The 21,532-nt window shown below is 31.0% G+C and overlaps 1 protein-coding gene across 4 annotated transcripts in view; it reads right to left on the bottom strand.

Moving 5' to 3' along the window:
* Nucleotides 1-20,612, bottom strand: part of LOC118186364 (centrosomal AT-AC splicing factor-like) — a 66,723-nt gene extending 46,111 nt beyond the window's left edge. Inside the window, exons 1-3 of one of the 4 annotated variants that reach the window (XM_085806971.1) lie at nucleotides 20,255-20,612; nucleotides 12,076-12,236; nucleotides 2,448-2,543 (exon numbers count right to left, since the gene is read on the bottom strand). In XM_085806971.1, coding sequence (XP_085663097.1) covers nucleotides 2,448-2,543; nucleotides 12,076-12,236; nucleotides 20,255-20,410 — 413 coding nt within the window. In that variant the 5' untranslated portion in view covers nucleotides 20,411-20,612. The remainder of the gene's footprint in view (nucleotides 1-2,447; nucleotides 2,544-12,075; nucleotides 12,237-20,254) is intronic. The other 3 variants (XM_085806970.1, XM_035356441.2, XM_035356442.2) reach the window with 3 other exon arrangements.
* Between the last annotated feature and the right edge of the window lie 920 nt (nucleotides 20,613-21,532).

The raw sequence follows: 21,532 nt of genomic DNA, 5'->3' as shown, positions 1-21,532 counted from the left end.
TTGGCATTTTGTTTTCATCTTAGATTCTTTCATCCTTGGAAGTTGGTAAGTTTTGATTTCAATTTTACTTCAGTTTATGCTTCGATGATTTAATCTATGTTAGTATTTTATTTATTTTATATCTTTTTGCTAATATTCTACAGTTTTCCTACATCATCACTTTTTTGCTTTTGTTGCGTTTTGTGTTTTTTATCACTTTGAATATTTTTTCTCATCTCTGTTTTTGAAGTTTTTATATTTTAGCTTTTTTGCCATAATACTTCATGTTCCTGGCTCTTTCATGTCACCATTTTTGTTGTTGTTGTTGTTTTTCCATTTCTTTTTATTATGAAATCAAAAGGCAACCAGTTTTCTCAGTTTGAGTCATATCAATTTGTTTAACCATCTCCAACTTTTACTTAAATGCAAATGTGAGAAAATGATTTTCCAAATTCATACATGTCAAATGTAACCTTAAATTTTCTGTTTCTGTTTCCCAAAATCCTCGAAATTGTTCTAATTCCAAACCACACACATTTACAACTAATCTCTAACTTTAACTCCAGGCAAGAACAAATGCCAACATACATATTCAAAATGTAATACCAATTGAACTTTAATGAATGAATATAGATAATCAGTACAAACGAGCTGTGCTACATTTTTATTTTCGTGTGATGAATCTACCAGGTTTGCAGTGAAAAAAATTAATAGTGTACATGGTGAACACACTATTAGTGTAAGGACTCCCCAGAAATGGTTTAAAAAATTTAAAGTTGGAAAAAGCAGCATTGATTATGAACCCCGTTCAGGACCTTTTGAACTGTTAGAACCAAATCAAACCATTAATTCAGAAGTTTATAGTGAACAACTTTGCCGTCTAAGCTCAGAATTGATCAAAAAACGCCCATGATTGGTGAATATCAAGAAAGTGTTGTTTCATCATGATAACACTAGACCACATATGGCTCAAACAATGCTGCAAAAAATCAGTGAATTTAATTAGGAGCTTTTGCCACATCCTGTTTACTACCTAGATATTGCCCCAAGTGACTTTCACTTATTTCGTGCCTTACAAAATTTTTTACTGGGAAAAAAATTAAATTTTAAACAAGATGTATACAATGAACTTTCAAGTTATTTTGCATCAAAACCAGAGTCTTTCTACAGCAATGGCATAAAAAAGCTGCCTGTAAGATGGCAAGACATTGTAGAAAATGGAGGAAAATATATAATTGATTAAATGTTAAATTGTGTTTTTTTATATTATTTAAAAATTTACCAAAAAATGCACACGAATTTATGGACTGACACAATATATGATTAAATATAAGTAAATTTTTAAAAAATCTGTCTTAAAATATGTATTAACTTCTTCAATGCCGAGATTACATTTTTAATAAATAATCTTTCTGCAATCTTAAATAAATATTTTTTTGTAAAGCACACTACACTAGAAAAGAATTACCATATTTGCCGGTGTATAAGATGTACCGGCCTATAAGATGCACCCTCTTTTTTACACATTTTTGAAGCATAAAACTTTATTACTGATCATTATAATGAATTTACAGTGTTTAAATATAAAGTGATACAAATACAAAATAATACTTTATGCAAATACTCTATCTATCTGGGAAGGAACACCTTTAATGTTCTTCAAAACCCAAACACTCATCTACAGAGCTGAATGAAGAACTTGAAATCTCTTCTAAATCAGCATCCGAGTCCTCATATAACAAATTGTCCTCAGTACCATCCAGTGCATTACAAACTCTTCCTGATTCCAACAAGTTCTTGTCATTTTCTCAGTTGGAGGTGGCTCAAAATGCCTCTCTGCAGTCCTGTTTCCATGCTAGCACGTAGTTTGCATGCTATCTTATAGCAATGCCGCCTTGTTTTTGAGCCATAACTTTCCAACAAATTTAAGAAAATTAAACAGTAGAAATTTCACACACTTAAAAGACGTTCACAAAGAACGGAAAGTTAAACAAACCCAGCTATGATTGTCAATGAAAGCGCATGCATATTCACTACACTCTACGCAACTGTAATATTCACACTCCACCAGGAAACAAGGAAAAAAACACGAAACTATGAATAAACTGAGTATCAACGTATAAGACACACCCCGTTTTTCAGAGCTACTTTCAAAGAAAAATAGTGTGTCTTATAGGCCAGCAAATATGGTAATAAAAATGCATCGACTTTAAAGTTTTCACATCGTACCTCTTGCAATTGTTCCTACAGATTTTTTCCCCTTCTCTCTAGCTTCGTTTATTGTAAGAATGCAGAAAAACGTACATGTGTTAATGTCTTGCTTATAATATCAGCTAAACATCTGCTCAGAAGATTGTTTTATTAGCAGGCTTGGAACTGTGCAGCTGTTGGTGCTTCAGAAGCTGCATACTCTTAGTTGCAATGAAAGCAATTTTAAGAAAATAGAGAGCATAATCATAACATCAAACCTATTTAATTCTTCCTTCTTGATGCAAAATTCTACAAAATTTTCTTTCCTCATATTATCCTTTAGAAATTTTTTTACTGCAATTGCATGCTGATTTCTGAAAATAACAGAATGTTATACTTTCAAAAGCATACAAATACAAAAAGTTAAGAAAAAACATTAAAAAATGCAATCTACAGTACAAAAAGTCTGTAATCCAGACGTACATTATCCGGAATAATCTATAATCGGGACCTCAAAGCCACAAAATTTTTTTGTATGCTTTACGCATGCATGTAATGCATTTAAGCATGCGCATGTAATATCACGCACGTGCGTGTAATGTTTACGCATGCGCGCTTATCACAAAAAAACAAAGCAACTTAAACAGCTTACATTTAAAGAAATGTTTAATAAAGTAAACAAATAAATATTAAGCTTTTTTTTTTTTGTAAATTTTCATACCCTTTAGATCATAATTGCTCTTTATTTCATAAATTATGGTTTCATATTTTTAATTGTATAATTTCTGCATGCCATCTTACCAGATTTAAATTGATGATCTATAATCGGGAAAAACCCTTAATCCAGAATCGCCGAAGTCCAGACGAGTCCGGATTACAGACTTTGTACTGTATACAACACAATGTGAGAACTTGATTACCGAAGTTGAAGGAAAACTTTCTGAAAGTATGGCTAATAATAATGAACCCACACTAAAAACTGGAAATATAATATTGACCTACAGGCTAGTATTTAAAAAATAATAAACAAAATTTGACCCATTTCTCAAAAAAGGTTTGTCACCGCTGTTCTATGCCATCGCTATTACTAAGTTTGCTTTATAACAAGTGTGTGCGTATAAACAAAAGTTGAGAAATTCTGACCTATACTAATTGCCAAATTATGATTTATGAAGTCTCATAGCATGGCATGGAATTAATTAAATAATCAACAGATAAGAATTAAATCAAACTTAGATCATCAAAGAGTAGCAACTTTCAAAGAGGAAATACACATATCAAAAGTAAAAGAAAAACATTTCAAAACAATACATTAAAATTAATAAAACAATTCAATACAATTAATATAAATGATATTAAACATCCAAAAATTTATTGAAAGTTCCTTGGTCTTTTTTATGGAGAGGTTGAAGAATTTTCAACACAGCCACATTTCTGAATTATATCTAGATGACTGTTAATACTGGAAACATTTCAAAATAATTTTTTTTTTAAATGACAATTAAATAAGGTAATCAAAGTGCTTTAAAAGTGCAACAAAGCACTTTGTTAAATTTAATTAATCGTCAGTATATAAGAAGTGATGACATCATCTCCCAAAAAAATTATAATCATTTTAAAGAATTATAAAATGAATTTTTGAGTAAAAAAAAAAACTAGAATAACTATTGGATAAATCAAAAGCAATCTACTAGATACATATTAATTCAATTTTCAAGTAATCATTGGGTAAATCAAAAACAATGTGCTAAACAAACAATAAAAATATTATAAAAAGAATTGAGTAAGGAACCAGAAAAACCATCAGGTAAGTCAAAAGGAATGTTCTAGACAAATATTAAAAGCAATGCATGAAAGAAAAAGAAGAACTGTAAATAACTTTTTTATTTCATCATTCTGGTTTCATACTCAAAAATATTTATGTAGCAGATTGCTTTTGATTTATATAATGGCAATTCTAGTTTCTTACTTGAGAATTCTTTTTGTAATCCTTTTAAAAATGTTAATTTTATTTTGGGGTCCTGTCGGAGCAGGTTAATGATTAACTAAATAATATGTTTTTTTTAATTTACCTTGTTGCACTTTTAAAGATTTTAAAACTTAATTGGTATTTTATTTTAGTTTTTCTTTTGAAATTTTTCCAGCCTTAACAATCATCTAGATATAAATCAGAAATATGGCTCTGTTGAAAATTCTTTAGCTGCTCCTTGAATGAAAAAAAAAAAAAAAAAAAAATCCACAGTTTTTATATATTTTATATCAGTTTTATTAATTTTACTAAATATTTTACTAATTTTATCATACTATTTTTAAATGTTTTTTGTTTTAATTTTGATACGTGTATTTCCTGTTGGAAATTTGCCCCCCCCTCTTCATAGTCTAATTTTGATTTAACTTTTTCTTGATTATAACATACATATAAGATATTGCTCTTTTTAATATAAGAGAGATGCAAAGCTAAATGCTTATGGATTTGCTTTTAAAAGTATGTAAATGGAGGATTTTTATGGCAACATACTCACAAGTTTCATTTAAAATCTTTTTATGGTACTATTCGGTTTTGAGGGCCATAAAAAAATTGCAGCGATAATGTACGTGCAAAAGCGCTAAATCTAGCATATGCACTGATTTCAGATTGCGTAAGTTTATATAGTTCTATATTTCTTAAGACGCCTTTTAAATATTAGTTTAATTTTTCAATCCTTTTTTGATTTTAAATCCTTTTTCGATATCCTATTGATTTAACAATTTGGAAAAAATCCTAGAATTGCACAAAAATGGCACTGCGCACACCCTTGATTTTATCTATGTACACATCGACCTATTTTCACTTAAAAAGTAAAAGAAAATTGACAAAAATATACAATTGTTTTTACCCTTGTAAAAAGTGGCAAACGATTCTGCACTTTACCGAGAATATTTTCAAAGAAAAGGCATTATTCATTATAGAAAATTACGTTTGAACAACCAACGAGATGAACTTATGCTTTAAAGCGATAAGTCCGAATCGAAATAGCACTGCAGGCATCCATTCAGTTATGTTTAGCAATTTTTATATAAATTATAATAATGATCTGAAATAGTTATTTACTCTTATGCTTCCATTCAGTCATGTTTAGCCTTTTTCATATAAATTATAATAATAAAAAAGTATTATATAAAATTAATCTTTAATCTAAATTAAAACATCAATCTTAAATAGTTATTTACTATTATGCTTCCTTTCTTGCCGCAATTATTTTTGGCAGCATTGCCATCAACAATAGTTTGGTGATTTTTTACGACCCTCGAAACCGAATAGTACCCTTTTTATTTACACATTCTGAACTGAGCTTGCCTATTTCCTGTTTCTGGTAGATTGTACATGTCATCAATTGCACATTAGACCAAAAAAATTTAATTATGCCCTTCTACTTCACTGACAATTTTTATACATCATTACCTGAAAATCTGCTTAGGAAATGTCATAGAAACAAGTACATTTTCAGAAGTTTGCAGGTTTGTTTAGACCTTGTAAAACTTCCATTCAATAGACAGATTTCATTTTAATGCAGTAGAAAAAATTAGAAGTACTATCTCCTTGCATAATCATCTCCTTCACATTGTAATAATCAATACCATTTGCAGCTTATAAACCAAAAAATTGCAGCATGCCCTGGCTCTCTCTTACAATGGCTTTAGGTTTTATGTAAATCCATCTAGTTCTCAGTAAGCTGATTAAGTTTTCATAAAGGATATGAAATAATTGCTATTTAAATGTTTCTCCCCTTGCTTTCAGAAAAGGTGAATAAATTTTGGAAACTTTTTTTGAACAGCATACAGTTGAGTATCTCCAAAGTTCCAGGATCCTGGCATTAAGAAACATGCATTAATAGGCACAACATATGATTTTATTTGAAAACAGGTAAAAATTATAATCTGATACAACCTGAAAAATCATAAGTGTGTTAAATTTTTTTTATATATATTCTATAATGCGCATCTGTTGATTACCTAAGAACTTCTGCAAACTTTCATTTTACGACAGGAAACATAAAATGTTTCAACTTTCTTATTTTTAAGTCCTATGAAAAACATCAGCTTTTGTGCCTGAAATGTTTTTTTTTTTTTTTTTTTTTTTTTTCTTTTAAATTTTACAGAATTTTATATGTATAATTTTGATAGTCATGTATATAATAAAAACCATGGCTTTTTATAATTTTAGATGGAAAAATGCTTCTATTTATTTGGCTTTTCTGCCATGAACAGTACTTTTTACTTGCTCAGCCATCCAAAATTTTCACTTATCCTATATCTGGCATTTCCCGAGCTTTCAGGAGAATAAGCAAGTAATTTTATTATTGCACAAAATGGCTGAGGAAAAACAAACTGCCAGGTAAGGTTACATTTATGTGAATAATGTATCCAAGTGATATAGTTGTTTATTATTCTGATCAGCAAGGAATTATACAAGGGCTCTTTGATTTAGAGCTGGTGCCTTTGTGAAGAATTTCCTAAAGAAAATGGGCTCTGTGTTTCTCAATGAAGAAAATCTGTTCCACCAGGAATTGAACATTGAAAAAAAATTACCAGCATTCAACAACTTTATCTACCTGGCTTTTAATATGCCTGTGTAAAATTAGTGTCTTTAACCCAATTAATTAGTGTCTGTGTATAATTCCCAATGTGTGATATACAGTCAAAAGTCGTTAATTCAGACACCCATAATCCGGAATGATCTATAATCTGGATCTCAAAACTAAAAACTTTCTGCGAATGCGCCACGTTGGCACATGCGCACAGGCGTTTTACGCGTGCGCATAAGACCTTGACTACTGCGCATATGCGTGTGCGCAAGTGCAGAATACGTTTTCGCCTGCGCGTTTAATGTATAATGGACGGTGTAAGCTAAAATTATTATCTATTTCCCTTAATGTTAATGATTGCGTTGTTTCTTAATCTTCGAATTGGATCCCGCTTATTATTTTTTGCAGACTGTAAGAGCAATTTTATAAAAGTAAACTTGAACTTTCGATTATGTCAAATAGAATTTCCGATGCTGGAACTTCCAAAGGATCTACAAAACGAAAGTATGTTTCGATGTCCAACAAACAAAAAGTGGAATTGGTGCAAAAAATGGATAAAGACATGAAGAATGTGACAGAGAGGTTAGTGAAAACGAAAAAATTTCGATTGACAAGTTAGTCGGTATTCTCGGCACAGCAATTAACGGGACTTGAACAGCGGAACTTTGTAACTGAACAAGAAATTATGTCTGTTTATAGAATTAAAGAGAAAGTATTATCACATAAAATAAGCAACTTAAACAACTTACATTGAAAGAAATGTTTAATAAAGTAAACAAATGAATATTAAGCTTTTTTTTTTTTTGTAAATTCTGATACCCTTTAGATCATAATTGTTTTTTATTTCATAAATTACGGTTTCATATTTTTAATTTTAGAATTTCTGCATGCCATCTTACAAGATTTAAACTGATGATCTATAATCCGGAATCGCCGAAGTCCCGATGAGTCCGGATTAACGACTTTTGACTGTATACGAAACACTTCAGTTTCCTTCTATGAACCCACTATATCAAATGTGATATGGGAATGAAGTGTCACTAGCGGCCTACTGTATTATATAATATGCTGAAACAGACTGTTTTATTTGTCACTTGAAATGCACTTAAATTACGTTCGAATGTCACAAAAACTTCTTGATTGGAATTTGGTGAGTATTAGTCTTGTTATTATTATTATTTTATTCTGCAAATGTAAAATACACAATGCACTTAGCATGCGTTCAGAGTTTCGAAACATTTTGTAGAGTGCAAGCGCCTTAAAATTTTGCATGCAAATATGACAACAGGATAAAATAAGTACTGGTATTTAAATTCTTAAGTAATTTTACTCTTACTGTACAAAAATAATTTAAACATGTAAATATAATAATTATTACTATTGCTGCACATTAACTTATTTTGAATGAATTTTTATTTAATTTCTATCATTAGGATTTTTTTTTCCATTATATGAAATAATATTTAAGAAGCATATGCAAGAATCTGGGTGTTTCAAAAAAATATAGATTTTACGAGATTAAATTTTTGCACGTTGGGTTGAATTCCAAAATGAACTCGTGCCTACAATGACATTCAATGTTCTGTGAGTGAAGAGGTTACAATTCAAACAATATTACAATATAAATCCACAATCTAAAAAAGAAAAAAAAAAACTCAAACTGCAACTTGCAATACATATACATTTTTTTATATTCTCCGCAAAATCTGGAAGCACTGTTCTGCATCTGGGTTTCCTTTAACAAATTTTATCTGTACTATAAATAATACAATTTTGTACTTTGCCCTAGAAAACATAAAAACTGATTATTCCAGGGTGCAATAAAAATGAGACTTCTAACCTTATACAAAATCTTAAAGGGAAATTAGAGAAAATTTGAAGCAATTTCATATTCATTGATATCTTTCCATCTGAGACATCTTTTATACTTTTTAAGACTAAGTTTGTTAATGAAAAGAGAAGCATATTTTATATAATAATATAAAATAATGATGCTTACGCACTATCACAACCACCATAGTAGAAATCACCAAATTTTTTAGATACGCCCAACTCTGATAAACATGCACATAGCATTCTTCAAGTAATCATGCTTTAAGCAAATCTTCAGTTAAATAATGACATCATTTTTGTATGCATTTTTTTAATTGCATTTTAAATTCCAACGTTTTTTATAAACAAATCATAATCTTTTTTGCCTTAATCACAATTTTAATAAATCACTTGCGGAATTTGCCAAAAATTGAAGAAATTGAGATAAAATGTCTGCATGAATATAGAATTTCACAGTAAAATCGCAATGGGAACAAGGATGAAATGCGTTTGGTAGATAGCCAATGAGCAATACCAAGTTGTGCAATTTTCCAACGTTTTTAAAAGTGAAAACAGGTTGCTAAAAATGTGTTTAAATTTTTAATGTGTCACATAATTTTTACTTAATAATTAACATATGTACCGTAATTTCGCGCATATAGTCCGCGGACTATCTGTGTTTAAAATGCGAATTTTTGAAGCTGCGGACTATCCACCAATGCGGATAATACGCTGGTTGTTCACGGTTAAAATTGTTGAAATTTAAAAAACACGCTGTCGTGAACTGCCAATGATCAAATATAAAAAAAGCGCGAGATTCCAAGTATCCTTCGCACTGCTTTAGCACAACTGCCGGGAGGGGGAAAAGTAGTTGATGCGTCAGCTCGGTTTTTAGGAGCCATAGTAGCAAGTACCTGGAGTATGAAAAAAAAGCGTGATTCGTTTACTTATAGCGTGGTTTGGCAACACCGAGTGAATGGGGTCAAAGGTCACATTTCATTACCACTTATCACGAGGACAGTATTTAGCACGTTGGACAGTATTTTGTTTTCGTATTTTGTCTTTCATCTTCGATAACGTTGATGTAACATCGCCGGAGATTTACTGCTGAGAGGTAGTTGAGAAAACTGAAAAAGATGAAAATAGAGAAGCGGGCCGTTATTGGTTTAATCCTAGTATCCGGTGCACACGGGATTTGACTACTTTTGGCGACTTTATGATGAGCAGTGAAAACGGGACATATACGATGAGTAGTTAACGGGTCATTCAAAGAAAATATATAGTTAAACATAGTATATACTATGTATATAGTATATATACTATGCGTGTATAGTATATATATAGACGTTCTTTGGATCATTTTTGGTGTTGGCGATAATTTTCGTCGCGCCAAGGCTGCACCGTATACTAGGATTTTACTCCGTTATTTTGAAGTGGACAAGAAAGCGGTGAGAAATTTGCGCAAACAAAAGGATGTTATTAAAAAGCATGGGAATATTGCCGTATTAAAAAAACGTAATTTCGGACGTATAGTCCGCAGACTATCTGACAATTTTTAAATTTTTTTTTATATAAAATCGTGTCTGCGGACTATACGTGCGAAATTATGGTACTTTCAATAGGTTGGTAATAGGTACTTATGTACTATGATGATTACCTTGGCAACATTTGCCGATAAAAATCTCAATTGACATTTTTTGGTTTATGTTTATAAATTCTTTTAAAAATGAAAGCCCTAATGATAAAAGAACAAAAACTTAAAAACCAAAACCCCTGAATATATATATATAATAAATAAATGTATGTATATATATTATAAATAAACGTACGTATATATATTATAAATAAACATATGTATATATATATAAACTATATACGAAATACGAATTAAAAAATTTAACTTACTTAAAATTGGTTAAAAGAAAACATTGAGGTTAATGGTGAGGAAAATGGAGGGAAATAGCTTTCAAAACAGCATCGAAAGGAATTTCCTGTTTTTTCCGCCAAATAAATTCAGCTAAATAGGCATCCAAATGATGGCGGCTTGTCCCTTGTTGTCGCTTGTTCCTCCATTTTGCGGAGCCCCACATCCTTTCAACGTGTTGAGTAAGAGTCTGCGTAGATGCGTCAACAAAATTGTATCGATGATTCACCTTAAAATGTTTAAAACTGGCAGCAATGAGCTCCTCTGTTTGATATCCAAGCCTTGAATATCACATTATTGTTGAGCCTTCAGCAATATTATTTGGGATTTTATGCATTAATGCTGTTGCCTTCCAGTCTGGAACTCTGACTAGAAAAGTTTCTTTTGTCTCCCGGCAAATTCCACTGAACACCCACTATTGTGGCAAGATACGACCTTGATTATTCTTTCGACGCATAAAAAGGCTTTCGTAATTTCAACAATCATTCCGGACCCTCCAATTTTAATATTTCGATTATTCTCCAAATCCTTCACTCACACTTAACGCATATAATTATTATAACAGTCTTATCGGATAAATCCAACTGATGTTTGCACAATTTAATGGACAACTGTTTATATGTCCAAAAGTAAATAAATCTTAAAGCTTTTAAAAATTCAATATGACTGTTTTCAAACCCCGTACCAGTTCAGACACCAAACTTTCATTGGCAATTTTTGACATTGCACCTCCAATAGAATCCTGAATTATAAAACTTCATATCATGGCCATTTTTACAAATGCATTCTTTGGGTAAAATTCCAGCCTCTCTGAAAAATTCTATCACTTCTTCTTCATTTGAAGAAGTTGGAAAATGTTGATATCCATTGGGAAAAAAATAATCACAAAAAGTTTCCCATGTTTAACCTAAACATAATAATCCACAAAAATGTTGCAAAAAAAAAAAAAAAAAAAAAAAAAAAAAAAAAAAAAAAAAAGGTGTGATAATAACCTATGTTAGAGTTAACCTGTATAACCTAAAAGGGTCGCCAGTTTTGGCAAGATATCATCTAGGCAGTCATCATAGTACGTCAGTACCTGATAATATTTGCAAACTTATGACAAATACCAATAATCTAGAAATTTTTCATGACTTTCTCTCATGACTCAAAGTCGTGAAAAATTGCCAACCTGCACCTAATAAGTAACTTATATTTTCATCCATGAAAAATCCCGAAATTGTGCCAATACACAAATACTTAAAATACTTGCATTGATAATATTTTAAGATTAAAGATACAGGACAATTTACTTTAAGCACATTAAAATTCAAAACACTAACAAAATTCTAAACACAAATTTCTACCAATTCATTATTAATGAAAAATTATTAATGCTCATCATGTTAATGAAAACAAAACTAGTCTGCAACTGACGTAATTCTTCAATATACTCTACTTTCTAAATAACAACTATTCAGTGTTAAAATCTCTAAAATATATAATTTCTTTGAAGATTAGTTATTATACGTAACTTGCTTATACCTGTTCACAAATTAAACACTAAAAAAATTAACAAATTAATTACATCACTGATAAGAAAACTTCAAGTTATGTCACACTTACCCAGCAAGGTGTGAAAGAAAGTTCAACGACTCAATAATGAATGTTTCATGAGCCTGATGCTTTAGCACTTTGCATTGACAAAAATTGCAACGTTCAAATTCATTTCTTTTCTCCCACTGTTCATCATGAACCTTCACTGGCTCTGATTTCAAATTTCTAATCTAAAAAATAATTCATACCAAGCTTTTATTAGCAACTACATAAACACTCAATTGCATATTTTTTTCTTTGAGGGGCCATATTTACAGAAAAAATCTGGAACCCACTTTTTCAAATGTTAATTTACATTGCTGAATAATAATTGTAGTAATAAACTACAGATACTTTAATGAACTTGCTTTGCTTTGTATAAGCACTTACATTTATAACCTCATATTACATATTAAGGTATTCTGTTAACTGCGAAAGTTGGCTACCATCAAACTGTCAAATTTAGCGGAGATCCTAAGAAAGTTGCACCAATGGTTTCTGTGAAATTCTGAAAGAATTTGTGCCTCTTTATTTACTAAACAATCAGTATTCGACCCATGTTATTTCTGCTCTTCATAAAAAGGCTTTCATTAATTTCGACTAGTTAATTAAACTGTTCAATTTTACCAAATTTTCTGTTTAGAACACTATGAGTACAAAATTGCTGCAGGTAACTGTTCCAATCTATTACTGTTTTGTCAGCCTGTACTGTTATTCAGCTGACCATATCATGTCACTGATAAACACTTTTCTTTTTATGGTAGGATAACATAACCTTAAAGATAATCCACTGCTTGCTGTTCTGGAGGATGCAAGTCCCAAATTTTACCTAACACTAAATTACACTGCTTCGTAGCAGTCTCATGATCGATGGGATAATATATAAGTACATACTTTAATTTTAAGCCTTAAAATTTAATATGTACTTACTGGAAAATGCAACTGTAAAGTCATTTTAGATTTCTTACACATGCAATTTTACAATTGCGTCTAGCCTCAAAACTAATTACAAAGACATTTTTTTAAATAAATATAGCATTTTTTTAAATAACCAAGTTTTTAATTTTGAAACCTACTCTTGATTGTTGGTTAAAGAAAAGCACTGTATCATCTGAGGAGAAATTAAACTCCTTAAAATGACTCAGAATGTACAGCAGTTGTCCACCACAGTTTTAAATACCTAAATTTGGTTAGAGAGAAGGGTATCTCTTGTATCATCACGAAGTTGTTGTTTCATTTATGGTAGCCTCAGCAGTTGAATGTTATTGAAACCCTAGTATGACGTAATCAGTTGCACGATTGTGGTAAATCTGTAAGGGCAGACAGTAAAATGGCTGAATGTGGTAAGATTAATTTGAAGTTACTGTACGATTTGGAAAGAAAGGAGAAAAGAGCATTACTTGACTTATGTGTAAATGAGGGTTTACTTAGTAGCCATTATTAAATGTCCTGTTTGTAGAAAGGAAATGCGTCTGGTTGAACATCGGAACAGCGCTACAGAGGATAGGATATTTTTTACTCTTATTTTGTGAATTTATGTGGTGATGCCAGTACACAAATTCTAGTTCAGATAATTTTAGGAAATTTCTGGATGCTGTTAAGGAATTTTGTTTGACTGAAGACATGTTAATTCATAAATAAGCTAAGTGGATATTTCCTTTGTGTAGTGCAAAGATGAGTTTCCTTTTTTATGTTATTTCATTGTTTGATTTAAAATGTAGTTTATATGTACATGGACAAAGTTGAGGGAGTGTGCAATGCCTAGTTTTTGCAATTTTCTGATGTTAAGTGAAAATAGGTCGATGTGTACAAGGATAAAACCAAGGGAATACGCAATGGCAAGTTTGCACAATTCTCTGATGTTTTTTTAAGTGAAAATAGGTCAATGTGTACTTGGATACTGAGTTTGTGCAATTCTTTGTCTTGTTATTTTGGCTTTGTGTAACAGCGAAGACAAAATAAGAAGTCAAAGAATTGCACAAACTCGGCATCCATGTACCACCAAAAATCGCCAATTTTTCCCAAGGGTACATGTAAATATATTTTTACCCTAAATTTTATAAAAGTACAATTTTACTTTCAGAAAATATAGATTTATGAACAATGATTAAGAACTTTATATTTTGAATAATGTCATTTTCAACACACATAAAAGGTTATTTACGAAACAATTTTTTTCTTCATTTGGAAATAGAAAAAAGATTTTCAATCAGGAAAACTTAAAACACAGCATGTTACCTATACTTTTCAAACTGCTGACATGTTAACTGAAACATAACTGCTAACATGTTAAGTCAACATACTGAAAAAAATTAAGGCTGATCTTTAGAATATGGTAACTGGTAGTTTGACAACATTTTGGAGGCATAAAGGTTACTACCTGGGACTTTGGTAAAAGTTTTTGGATATTTTATTTATTTTATACGTGGAAATGTTCATATTTGGAAAGAGTATATACTTTTTCGTTATTAGGTAATTTCATATACGTTCTTTTTAACGGGTTTAAAGATTCAGAAAATTGTCATGCATTTTCGTTAAATTTTTCTAATTTATGAGAAAAAAGTAGTGTACATGGATATGGTGAACAGTGTGCGCAATGCCATTTTTGTGCAATTCTGGGATTTTTTTTTTTTTAAAGTAAAAATAAGTCGACGTGTACATGGTTTAGTGATATTTTTTAATTAAATGATAGTTATTTTGTGAATTTTATGTTTGTAGGAATTTGGTATACGTTTTAGTTGAAGTAAACGTGCATGGAAATAATTTAAATATTTGACACTAAGTATTTGTAATGCTTGCAGTATGAATTCGTTGGTGACGTTTATAATATAATAGATGATTTAGAGGTAAAAGTTTTGGGATATTTTATTTATTTTATATGTGGAAATTTTCATATTTGGAAAGGGTATATACTTTTTCGCGATCAGGTAATTTCATATATGTTCTTTTTACCGGGTTTAAAGATTCAGAAAATTGTCATGTATTTTCGTGAAATTTTTATAATTTATGAGAAAAAAGCAGTGTACACGGATATGGTGAAGAGTGTGCGCAATGCTATTTTTGTGTAATTCTGGGATGTTTTTTTAAGTAAAAATAAGTCAACGTGTACATGGTTTATGTGTACGTGTTATTCTGAAAAACGCGTAAGGAGTTTGGTATTGTGCACTTTTTCCCAACTTTGCAGTGAATATTTGTCATGATTAAGCAGTTTTGTTAGATAATATTTCTAGCATAAGTGTAATTCGGCTAGTAGATTGTTGGAAAAAGTGTTCAGTAGATAAAAAGAAAAGAAACATGTCTTTACTTCGTGAAGACAAAATGGCGGCGGGAAAAAAAAAATAGAGGGTTGCTGTAGCAGAGCTGGTTGCCAAATTTTCGCCAAAAAATCGCCAAGTTACCATAATCCAAAGATCAACTGAGCACTCTTTAATTAGCGGGGCATGAATCTTCGTAAATCTTTTTATTCTCTTAGTATGATATTTGGTCGTGGCCCAGTTTCGAGGCTGTGTTAGCTATAAAATATCGCTCATCAGATTCGTAAATACGTTAATGTTTTCAAAACCATAATGGGCTTAATCCTAGTATCCGGGTCACAAGGGCTACTTTTGGCGACTTTATGATGAGCAGTAAACGAGACATGTATGATGAGTAGTTAACCCTTTCGCCGTCCTCTCCAGTGGCCGTCTGTTTTTCGTAGCGTGTAATGTTGTTTTCTTTGTACATCATGACTTTCCATACATGACTTTCGTAGTGGATGAATGTCAATGAATATTAAGTAAAATTATAAGGAAATAAAGCATAATGGAAAAATAATAATATCTCTGCTTATTTCTAACAGCAGGATGATTTGATAACATCTGATCCAGGCGGTCCACTCCTCCCATTTTGTAGTTGTAATCTTTTACAATTATTCGTTTTTTGGTTAATCTTTGGATTATGGTAACTTGGCGATTTTTTGGTGAAAATTTGGTGACCAACCCTGCTACAGCCTGCTTGTTTTCTTTTTGGATGCGATTTTGTTTTCATGAAGTAAAGGCTTTTTTTTTACTCAACATTTTTTTCCAACAATCTGCTAGCCGAATTACACTTATACTAGAACTTTTATGGAACAAAAGTGCTTAATCATAATGAAGATTAGGTGCGAAATTGGGAGAAAGTGCAGAATTGCCCACTGCTTGCCGCTTTTTTAAGAATTGCACATACACGGTATAATTCATGTACACGTCGACCTATTTTCACTTAAAAAAAATTCCAGAATTGCACAAAAATGGCATTGCCCACACTCTTAACTTTATCCATGTACATTGCTAAAGTCCTAGCTAGTAATCTTTATCGCCTTACCAAAATGTCGCTAAACTACCTGTTACCATATTTCAAAGATTAGCCATGTTTTTACAGTTCTTTTCTGTGTTCCAACATCAATCGTCGAGTTATTATGGACTGTACTCATCAAATGTATATCCTCCTTGTCTTTCCAATTCACAACCTCATTTTTTTTTTTTTTTTTTTTTTTTTCTGCTGAGTAGACGTTGAAGCCATCTCTCACTGTCTTGTATCTTATGTAAAATGCCGCGAATATTCATAAAACCCGGAGCAAATTCAATTAGAAATAGAATGCCTGATTAGTACTGCCTTCTAGGAGGTATTAGAACAAACAAAAATAAAAACTCAAACAAGTAAACATTTAGAACACATTTTAAAATGTAGAAGAATGCTTGAGGCATGTTACGGCCGCCCTGCGGAAGTTTTACTTGAACGCACTAGACGCGTTACGGACAACAAAGACGTTAAACGGATGATTTTGACGTTGGCGATAATTTTTTAAATCGCGCCAAGGCTGCACCGTATACTAGGACTTTACCCCACAGGTTACTTCAGAAAGTACTTTGTGCAGCTAATTAAAAATACAACTTTATAAATTTGCAATTTATTACAAAAGGCATTTAGCAACTTATTAGAAGTCAAATTTTATTGACTTTTGGTACTGGTTTAACATTTAATGTTAACTTCCAAATTCTTCCATCTCAGCCATAGTAAGTTTACTACATTTATAACTAATCAAGAACTTTTTTCGGTTGATCTTTACAATATGGTAACTGGTAGTTTGGCGACATTTTGGAGGCGATAAAGGTTACTACCTGGGACTTTGGTAATAATGTGAGCAGTACTCAGTTCCGATTACGCATTATTTTGCGTGAGGGAAATGAGAGATCATGGGATATGTCATGTGATATTAATGGACGAATTACGGTTCTTTAATCGGAAAAGGGGGGAAATCCGGAAAAAATCTGGAAATTTTGTATTTAGCTTTATTCTGTGTTGTGTGAAACAGTGTTTGTTAATTTTTGGATCCCATGGCCCTAACTAAAGTGAATTCGAAATGGGTATTTAGGCATTGTGATAAAAAGAAGTTTGCTCTTTATTTAGCGGAGGAAGTATGGAGGAAAAATTCGCAGAAAAATCTTTCAATAATTTTATTGAATGAATTAGAAAAGTGTATCCACATAATCAAGATTCTGAAGAAGATTAGGTAAGATAGTATTTTTAATTATTTGAGGATATTATTTTTATGCATTGTTCTAAATGTAAGGTGGAAAGGAATTTGGTATTATTGGGAAAATTGTTATTAGCAATGATTTAGTTTAAAGTAATTAGGATTGTAAGGTAATTTTTATTAATTTAATGTATGTGCTCATTTATATTTTAAGTAGTGTTTTTGAATTTAATTATATTTTAATGTAATGATAGTTATTTTGTGAATTTTATGTTTGTAGGAATTTGGTATACGTTTTAGTTGAAGTAAACGTGCATGGAAATAATTTAAATATCTGACACTAACTATTTGTAATGGTTGCGGTATGAATTCGTTGGTGACGTTTATAATATAATAGATGATTTAGAGGTAAAAGTTTTTGGATATTTTATTTATTTTATATGTGGAAATGTACATATTTGGAAAGGGTAAATACTTTTTCGCGATCAGGTAATTTCATATATGTTCTTTTTACCGGGTTTAAAGATTGAGAAAATTGTCATGTATTTTCGTGAAATTTTTCTAATTGATGAGAAAAAAGCAGTGTACATGGATATAGTGAAGAGTGTGAGCAATGCCATTTTTGTGCAATTCTGGAATGTTTTTTTAAGTAAAAATAAGTCGGCATGTACATGGTTTATGTGTATGTGTTATTTTGAAAAACGCGTAAGGAGTATGGTATTGTGCACTTTTTCCCAATTTTGCAGTGAATATTTGTCATGATTAAGCAGTTTTGTTTGATAAAATTTCTAGCATAAGTGTAATTTGGCTAGTAGATTGTTGCAAGAAGTGTTCAGTAGATAAAAAGAAAAGAAACATGTCTTTACTTCGTGAAGACAAAATGGCTGCGGGGAAAAAAATAGAGGGTTGCTGTAGGAGAGTTGGTTGCCAAATTTTCGCCAAAAAATCGCCAAGTTACCATAATGTAAAGATCAACCCTTTTTTCTTTGAGATTCAGATTGACTCTAAAATTTCACTTTTGGGCTGTTCAAAAATTTCCTGTCCAGGCATCATACTTAACAATACCAGGCAACATTTTAGTATATTTTAACTGATTTCTCTGTACTTGGATATCACTGCTTTTGAGAGTCAGTTGGCTGATGTGCCAAGTGGTTGCCTTTTGTGTGGAGCTGGATCTCACTGTCGTGTGGCTATTTGAACAGTCTTTCATTATGAATAAATCCTTTTTTACTGAAGGTATTCACTTGCAACCTCTTCATAATTAAGCAGTTGACAAATTTGAAGTTCCATATCCTTTCCTTTGTAAAATATTAGAAGCCAATAAGTTTCTGATGAAAAATGTATTTGAATAGAAAAATGCATTACAGATTTTTGTGATTGCTATCATTGTTGCACATATTTCAGCTGGAAGAATTGTTTTGTAATACAAATTTCACTTACTTTTATTATCTTTTATATATGCATAATTTTTAAATATTTCATTCGTTATGTGGGAAATTTAAGTATGAGATTGCATAAATAAATTATATCTAAGTTTTGTATATATGACAGTATGTTCTGTATATATATATATATATATATATATATGTATACATATGTTTTGTACATTTTCCAATGTAAAGCATATTCATTTTCTAGAAGTTGTGTAGGTACATCTGTAGTTGAAGGAACTTTTATAGAGAGAAGCTCCATTACAAAGTCATTCAAACAAAAAGTTATTGATTAATTTTTTCCTCACATAATATGTCTGTTACTTTATGCGAGATGTTGGTTCTGATCCATACACATCATCCATTGAAAAGTGAAGTAATCTGTAACTCAGATTTGCTGTCAACATTTCCAGAAATCTGTGGTTGATCTTCCATGTATGATCCATATGTGAGCTACTTCCCATGTAATCTGTTACATTATAAAGTGAAATCCAACAGGATTTCCTAAGTGTTAATTGCATAATAATACAAGTGATTATTCATATTCTGTATTTGTAAACTCTCGTAGACTATCAGTGTTGCCACTGAGACAGCTAAGTGATTGAAAAGTTCGGCTATTTCTGATAAGTGCTTGAAAATAAGCATTTGGCTAATTTTTGGAATATGGTAACAGGTAGTTTGGCGACATTTTGGTAAGGTGATAAAGTTTACTAGCTAGGACTTAAGCAGTGGACATGGATAAAGTAAAGAGTGTGCGCAATGCCATTTTTGTGCAATTCTGGGATGTTTTTTTAAGTGAAAATAGGTTGACGTGTACATGGATGATACCGTGTATGTGCAAGTCTTAAAAACGCAAGCAGTGAGCGATTCTGCACTTTCTCCCAATTTCGCACCTAATCTTCGTCATGATTAAGCACTTTTGTTCCATAAAAGTTCTAGCATAAGAGTACTTCGTCTAGCAGATTGTTGGAAAAAAATGTTGAGTAAAAAAAAAAAAAAAAAAATGCCTCTACTTAGTGAAAACAAAATGGCGTCCAAAAAAAAACTAGCAGGTTGCTGTAACAGGGTTGGTCGCCAAAGTTTCGCAAAAAAATTGCCAAGTTACCGTAATCTAAAGATTAACCAAGCGCTCTTCAATCACACGCAAAATTCAAAAACGTATACCTTCAAAAAAGTTTACATTAAATAACAGGAAATTAAATTTCGTTCACTCAGTAAGAGTTATAAGAATGGTATTTAAAAAAATTATTAAACCAGAATAACCAAATAATATATGACCAAATACCTGACGACGAAACATAAGAAAGCCTTGTTTCAACTTTTTCTGATGATCCTTAGATCTGCGATGTCCACTGTTTAAAATATTTTTGCCATTTAAACAGAATCCACAATAACGATAAGGCATAACTTCCGACCTACGATGTTCGGTAAACTTCTCCATTTATAGGGCAAACACAATATATTACAGAAAAACTGGGGAAAATACTAAGCGAAAAAACAACTTCGGCCAATAAGTATCAATTATTGAGTCAAAAAAAATTATCAATTCCAACGACAATCAGACAGAGAAAAGTTTTTTTCAAAATAAAGAAATTTTGCACCACACAATTCGATAACAAATGTTTTATGCGGAGCATCCGATATTCCAAATCTTTTTACCCGATGGTTACAAGTGTCAAGTTCAACCAAGGCCAACTTAAATAAAGAGAATTTTATTTTATTTAAAGAATTGAAAACATAAGCGAAATAATAAAATACTTCCGTGAAAAATTTAAATCAAAATTTTTACCTTTAAATATATAGCATGTAATCCAAAGAATTTAAAACGTTAGTGAAATTAAAAAACTTGGTGAAAAGACTTAATTAAAACTCACAAGAAGTAATTAAAAACTTCGAGTACTTTAAAAAGACCCCAATCAAAACTAAGAATATTGTTGTAATAGGGTGACGTACAGGTTTGCCATTTTGGCTTCATTGGTAAAACTAAAAAAATTTGATGAGATATTAATTGCTCAAAAGGCTAAAATTAGGAACAAAAGATGGAATTTTGAAACCAAAAGGAAAACTTTTAAATACTTAATGATTTGTTTTTAATTGCTTACTTGATGTCTTTACTGATACTATATATATAAATGCAGAACTGTTTTAAACTTTGAAGAAGTGATCATACTTAATGTTGATCTTGCTGCTTTTCTCCAGCTCTGCAGAAGTATAAAGAATATAAATTGTGTGCCTTTTCATAGAGAATAATTAATACTGTATTGTAAGTTATTTAATAGTCAGAAAATTTTAGATGTGCTAAATGTGATGCACCAAAATAAGAACTGAAATCAAATTGTTTTGATGAAAACTGTTGAAGATCGTAGTTACAGTTTTTCAGTCAGAAATACTGTAATCCTAACAAATTAAAGATTTCAAATAATGTAATTAATTTTTATCATTCTTTTGCTTAACTTAACTACCACTGAAAAAGCATGAAACCTCGCTTTTAATCATTTAAATAATTATAAAATTGTCAGAAATCCCAATATTTAAATAATTATTTGTAAAACACTAAAAATCC

Source organism: Stegodyphus dumicola, chromosome X1 (assembly GCF_044657685.1).
Source record: "Stegodyphus dumicola isolate Sdum_Otavi_A_Nest chromosome X1, ASM4465768v1".
Classification (NCBI taxonomy): domain Eukaryota; kingdom Metazoa; phylum Arthropoda; class Arachnida; order Araneae; family Eresidae; genus Stegodyphus; species Stegodyphus dumicola.
Note: the sequence above shows the minus strand (reverse complement) of the source record. Positions and strands in the feature narration are given on the sequence as shown.